The following is a 6,537-nucleotide window of genomic DNA, read 5'->3' as shown; positions in this document are numbered from 1 at the left end:
CCCGCCGCTGCCCTGTGGCACAAACTTGGGGGCCTCTGGGTGCCCAGCGGTGCTGGCGGCTCTAGCGTCTTGGTGCGCAGGCTGCTGGGCCTCCTGGGCGCTGAGATTCACCGGCTCCCGCTGGTTCTGGCTTTGCTGATCCTCTCCTGCCTGGGTAAGGGGGACGTGGGGGCGGGGGCACGGGGATATTCAGGAATCGGGGTACTGATCAGAGAAAGCATGGTGGGGGCCTCGGAAGTGTGGGTCGGAGAAAGCGAGCTGGCCCAGGTCCTGAGGGACCACGTCGGTGCAGAGGGGGGCCCGGGAGGGAGGGAGGCGGCCTCCCGTGTGGCCGCTGCCAGCGGAAATCCAGCTGGGGTGGACGTCTCATCACTAGGGGCCACTGCACTGACCGTCCCTAAACCCCCAAGAGCCCGACCGGGCGGCAGGGCTGAGAGTTCCCCTGGGCTTTTCAGGTGTGGGGCTCGGTGAGCTGTTTTCCTTCCTCCCTGCCCTGTCCCGATGACTGACTTTCGCTCCCTCCCAGGGGAGATGGCCATCCCGTTCTTCACGGGCCACCTCACGGACCGGATGCTGCGGGACAGGACAGCCACTAACTTCACCCGGAACATAGCGATCATGTCCGTCATCATCATAGCCAGGTCTGGGCCTGGGCCTGGGCGTGGGTTCCGGGGTGACTTCCCTCTCTCTACCCTGAGCGCGCCCTGACCCTGGTCTCTGCAGTGGGCTGATGGAGTTCCTGTGCGATGCCCTGTACAACAGCACCATGGGCCGCGCCTACAGCCGGCTGCAGGCAGAGGTGTTTCAGGCTGTGCTGCGCCAGGAGACCGAGTTCTTCCAGAAGAACCAACCAGGTTTCCCGCCAAGTGCTTTCCTTTTGCATCGATCAATCCCGTATATCACCACGCATGCTCTTTTCCTTCCAAGCTTGCTGAACTCCCCTCCCTCCCTTCCGCATTTACCACATCACATTGTTATTTAATCTTAATGTACCTGAGGAGCAAAGTCTGTGTTCTTTACCTCAAGAAAAGCTCGCTTTTTATCCAGGATTCCCATGTATCCCACGTAGCCATATGCCCATGTATTCTTAGAAATTACAGAATTTTAAAACTAGGAGTTTTCAGTTTGTGAAGTGTAAGGGCCTCTTTGCCTCAAAAGGAAACTGAGGCCCAGACCTCAGACGCTGAAATGTGTATGGTCACACATGGCTGGAGAAAAGCTTTGGGGTTTGATTTCCAGGGAGGGCTCGTTCCAGCTCCTGCGGGCCCTGACCAGCACCTCCATGCTCTGGGCCCACCTGGTGACTGGGCTGAGCTCTTTCTACCCTGTGTGCAGCAGGGGATATGCAGGTTTTTTAAAGGAAGACAAAAGGTTCAGACAAACAGAAATTACGTGCACATTAATTTCTTCTAGGTCTTCTGCTCTGACACTTATTTTGCCTGCATCGAGGTTCCCACATCAACCCCAAACCCCAGCCTCATTAGCCTCAGCCCCCACACCGGCACCCCAACTCTGTCAGCGCCTCACATCTCTCTGAAGAGGTCTTATGCCCTCTGCCCTCTTCCCCCCAACCCTGACAGGTGTCATCACGTCTCGGGTGACAAGTGACACGGCCACCATGTGTGAGTCTCTGAGCTCCGAGCTGAGCCTGCTGCTTTGGTACCTGCTTCGAGGATTGTGTCCCTTGGTGTTCATGCTCTGGGGGTCACCGTCCCTCACCCTGGTCACCCTAGCTTCCCTGCCTCTGCTGTTCCTCCTGCCCAAGAAGCTGGGAAAGTGGAACGAGGTATGTGCAGGAGTTGGCTCAGCCTACACACAGCGTCCCGGCCCAACTTGACAGCTCCCCTTCGGCATGACTTCCTGTACCTTCCCGGTTCTCCACCTCCAGGGAGCTCCCTGTGCCTGGGGTCCGTGTTCCCGCACTACGCGGCATTAATCTCCACACTCTGTCTTCTCCTCTAACTTCTGCCCACAACCAGTACTGAGGAACGTGGTCCCAGGGCCGGGATTTAGCTCAGTGTCACTGGGCCTGCCTTGCAATCACAGGTCCTGAGTTTGATTCCTGGTACCGAGAAAGAAAAGAATATGACCTCAGACACATTCTGCGCACCTTCCTCTCCCCTGCATCTTTAGCAGGGGCATTGATGTGCCCCGTACTGCTCTGTCCCCCCCTTATCACCTGGGATTTCCAAGGCGGCCGCTCTGCTCTTGGTGACCCCGGGCTGACACTGTGTGATGTCTCACGTCTGTGTCTCACAGTCGCTGGGAGCACAGGAGTCGGAACTTCTGGCACAGTCCAGCCAGGTGGCCATCGAGGCCCTGTCGGCTATGCCTACAGTCCGGAGCTTTGCCAATGAGGAGGGTGAGGCCCAGAAGTTCAGGCAGAAGCTGGCGGACATGAAGACCCTCAGCCGGAAGGTGGCTTTGGCCTATGTAGTCAATCAGTGGGCCAACACTGTGAGTACCCGGACCTGATGGCCTGGGCCCTGCCCTAAGATGCCTCACTCCATGCCCTCACCCAGTCCTGCTTCCCTCCCGCCTCAGAGCCAAAGGCAGCGGCAGTGCTTCCAACCTAGCAAGCCCAGGCTCAGTGTGCCAGGGGCTCCGCCGGGAGTGGAGGGTGCCCGGGATGGGGGATGAGAGCCCAAGCAGGAACCACAGGCTCACAGCGCTGCTCCTGCTGTTTGTTAGCTCCGTGCCTATAGCCGTGTGATGGGAGACTCTTTGCTGAGGCTCTTCCTCGTTTTAAAAAGAGAAGTCTAGCACCTTCTTTAGTGAGGCCTTTTAATATGAGTATTAGCTGATAGCGTTTTCATGAAAGCTTTTGGTGAAGCCTAAGTTTCTCTCCAAGCAAGATGCTGGTGGTGGTGACACAGACGGAGGACCTGTGACCCGTGCCAGAACCCCGGCTCCTCTATGGCTCACTCTTCTTTCTGTCTCCCAAGTCTGCTCTCGTTTGAGAGAAAAGGACTTTATATGTCTGTAGTGCTAATCTCTGATTATTGGAGCCCCTCTTTTTTTTTTTTTTTTACCACGATCCTTTTTCTGTCGGTCTCTGTAGGTCTCGGGGATGCTGCTGAAGGTGGCCGTGCTGTACATCGGTGGCAAGCTGGTGACAGGCGGGGCTGTCACTAGTGGAAAGCTCGTCACATTTGTTCTCTACCAGAACCAGTTCATCTCGGCTGTTGGGGTGAGGCCACTCCACGCCATGCTGTCCCTTCCCTGTCCCATCCCTGCCTGTCACGGTCCTTCATCCCGTACCTTCTCAGAGCAACTGAAGCCTCTCTCCGTTTCGCTCCCCGCCAGGTACTGCTGCACCAGTATCCCAGCGTACAGAAGGCCATGGGCTCCTCAGAGAAAGTACTTGAATACCTGGACCGGACCCCTCAATGTCCACCCAGCGGTCCGCTGGCTCCCTTGAGCATGGACGGCCTCGTCCAGTTCCAAGATGTCTCCTTTTCCTACCCAAGCAACCCCGATGTCTTGGTGCTGCAGGTATAGCTTATGATCCCTGTGTCCTACCCATCCCTCTTCCCCTTTGACGTCCGAAACTCTCTTCCTGCTTTAACTTTCTTTGGTCCTCATTAACCTCGTCCAGTCCATTCGTGGCATCTGTTAAAAGTCTGGGTTTCCAAGTAGTAGGGGGTTGAACGCGACGGTTCTCACCTTCCAAAGAATTGCCACAGAAATCGCCCCTCGTCTTTCCGTTTTCTCTCCTGTGATTTGGAATGTGGTTTTCTTAGCTTCGGTTGGTTAGTGGTATCAAGCGTGCGGCGTAGTGGTGCCCTTGCCTTTACCTCATTCTCCACCTCCCCTTCACGAGGAGACATCATCCGAGAAGTCTGTGTATGTGGGAGGCAGGAGTTGCTGTGTTTGCTGTGTTTCTCCATTCACCCTTTATTTGCTGGGGAGAGAGACTCCATTCTATGCCACAGAACAGGAAAGTTTCAATCCTAGAGGCCTCAAACTGCCGTTTGTTTTGTGATTCTGTGGCATCCAGGGGTTGACATTCACCCTGCGACCCGGGGAGGTGACGGCCCTGGTGGGACCCAATGGCTCTGGGAAGAGCACCGCGGCTGCCCTGCTGCAGAATCTGTACCAGCCCACGGAGGGCCAGGTGCTGCTGGCTGGGAAGCCCCTGCCTCAGTATGAGCACCATTACCTGCACAGACAGGTGAGTGGGGTGCAGCATAAGGAAGGAGAGCGTTCTCGCTGGGCTCGTGAACGGAGGGTTAGGGGCATGGGAGGCCTTGGGTGGAGCTGGGAGCGGGGTCCAGAGCAGACAGGCCAAATGTTTGATTGGCTCTCGGATTTGAGCGTTTAGTTTCCAGATAATCATACCTGAGGGCCTTGCATTTCACATCAGGTGGTTGCTGTCGGACAAGAGCCTCGGCTGTTTGGAAGAAGCCTTCGGGAAAATATTGCCTATGGCCTCACCCCAGAGCCAACTCTGGAAGAAGTCAAAATTGCCGCGCGGAAGTCCGGAGCCCACAGCTTCATCTCGGAACTTCCTCAGGACTACGACACAGGTACTGTCTCTTCACCAGACAGCTGACCCTCACGGAGGCCCTTATGGAGACGCAGTTTCTCCTCCCCGGGGGCCTCAGCTAGAAGCTGTCAGACGTTGTTCCCACGGCTGCTTCATCCTGGTCCCCAGAGCTCCGTCCACCTCCCCACCCCCTGTCCTGCAGCCGCACCTGTCAGCTGTGTGTGCACTTGAGCCCACGCGTGGCTCTCCAGGTCTCACCTGGGCTCTGGGCTGTGCAGATGCAGGCGAGGGTGGGAGCCAGCTGTCAGGAGGTCAGCGCCAGGCCGTGGCTCTGGCCCGAGCACTCATCAGGAAACCCCGTGTCCTCATCCTGGACGATGCCACCAGTGCCCTGGACAAACACAGTCAGTTACAGGTAAGCGAGTCGCCGTCTTAGGGTCTGGACCCCAGTGAGTCTTTTCCTCGTCCCGTGTTAGTTCCCCCAATATCATGATCCCAACCTGTGCTTGGAGGGCTCAGTCCCCATTAGTATTTCCCCAAGAGACCCAAACTGGTCAGTCTGTGTACGGACCGACTTTCAGCCTCTAACGCCAAACGTAAGGCAAAGACTGCTCTAATAATTTTAACCTCGCGGTTGTACTTGTGCGGCGCATGCTCCCCCCATCCATCATGATGCTTTGTGGTGGGTGCTGCCCTCCTCAGTCTTTGGGTGACTAAGGAGGTTGCAGACCTGCTCCAGTAGCAGAGTCTCCACCCAACTGCAGGCCGGCTGAGTTGAACGTTCATGTTCTTTGTAACACAAAGTTAGACCCCTTCAACTCTTCCTTAGCAGAAAAAAAAAAAAGTTTTGGCAGAGAAGCACAAAGACCAGGAAGCCCCACCGTGCCTGGCGCCGCTGGCCAGGCCCTGACCCGTGCGCCTCTCCCCGCAGGTGCGGCAGCTCCTCTACGCCAGCCCGGAGCGCTGCTCTCGCTCGGTGCTGCTCATCACGCAGCAGCTGAGCCTGGCGGAGCCGGCTAACCACATCCTGTTGCTGAAAGAAGGCGCCATCTGTGAGCAGGGAACCCACCAGCAGCTCATGGCGATGGAGGGGCGCTACTGGGACATGGTGCGGGGCCCTGTGCAGGCTCCTGAGCGCGCTCCAGAGTGAAGGCTCCTCGGATCTGCGCGCTCCCTTCCTTTCCCAGTCTCCAGCTCCCCTGGAGAACTGGGGAGACCCGGCAGAGCTGCACGGCGCGCGGCTGCCGCTAGGGGAGTTCCGTGCGAGCCCCTGGTGTGCTCACATTTGCCAAGGGCGTTAGCGTCCTCTCGCAGCTGCTCTTAGTAGTGCAGACCTCCAGGAAGACCGACGGGGCGCCTCACTCGCAGTGTAACTGGTTTATGGCCAGGTTGGTGCTTTGGTGTAAGACGGTGCTCTGGAAAGGAGGAGAAATATTCAGAACACAGGGCAGTCTCAACTGCTCTGTGACCAGAGGCTTAGGTCGGCTCCTGAATACCCTGTGGGTTCTTGATATTTATAATAAAAAGGTGTTTTGCACTGCGGTTTCTCCCGTTTCCGGCCCTTCCAAAGGCTAAGCGTCTTTCACGGTGCACTTTGCAGCGGCTCGCCGACGTCTTCTTTAGCATTTGCAGTGGAAGCACCGCCTCTCCTAAATTTTCTTCTTCCTGCGGCCCACCTGTACTCCACCCTCCCCGGCCAGCGCAGTGCTCCAAAGAGCATGGCCTTACCGTGGACCACAGGGCCAGCGAGGCCGCAGAAGGTGCAAACTCGTGGTCAGAGGCGCTGTAGTGCCCCGCGCGCGCCTGCTCGATCGCTCCGATCCTTTTTCCCGGAGCGCGCACGGTGCCCCGCCCGGGTCCTCTCTGGGCAAGGGGTGGGGTTACCGATAAAGCGCATCCATTCAGGGAGGGCCGGTGTGTGACGTCATCAGTTGCCGGGCAGAGGAGGACACCACAGGTTGCGGAGGGAGGCGAGGTTTCGAGGAATTTAATTCTGCGGCGCGGACTGGAGCCTGAGGCCGGCGCGGAGCGGCCCTTTCTCCTCAGTC

At 57.5% G+C, this 6,537-nt stretch overlaps 1 protein-coding gene across 1 annotated transcript; it reads left to right on the top strand.

The window, feature by feature from the left end:
• Positions 1 to 6: 6 nt before the first annotated feature.
• Positions 7 to 6,043, top strand: Tap1 (transporter 1, ATP binding cassette subfamily B member). The gene is made up of 11 exons (XM_010605253.3): positions 7 to 154; positions 527 to 641; positions 724 to 854; positions 1,581 to 1,786; positions 2,260 to 2,457; positions 3,062 to 3,190; positions 3,307 to 3,495; positions 4,001 to 4,174; positions 4,367 to 4,529; positions 4,768 to 4,904; positions 5,421 to 6,043. Exons 2-11 carry the CDS (start codon positions 532 to 534, stop codon positions 5,637 to 5,639), a joined length of 1,656 nt encoding a protein of 551 aa, XP_010603555.1. The 5' UTR covers positions 7 to 154; positions 527 to 531; the 3' UTR covers positions 5,640 to 6,043.
• Positions 6,044 to 6,537: the final 494 nt, after the last annotated feature.

This window comes from Fukomys damarensis, unplaced genomic scaffold (genome assembly GCF_012274545.1).
Source record: "Fukomys damarensis isolate Sample0158 unplaced genomic scaffold, DMR_v1.0_HiC HiC_scaffold_20, whole genome shotgun sequence".
Taxonomy (NCBI): domain Eukaryota; kingdom Metazoa; phylum Chordata; class Mammalia; order Rodentia; family Bathyergidae; genus Fukomys; species Fukomys damarensis.
The sequence above is the reverse complement of the archived record's forward strand: the minus strand, read 5'-3'. Positions and strand labels throughout refer to the sequence as shown.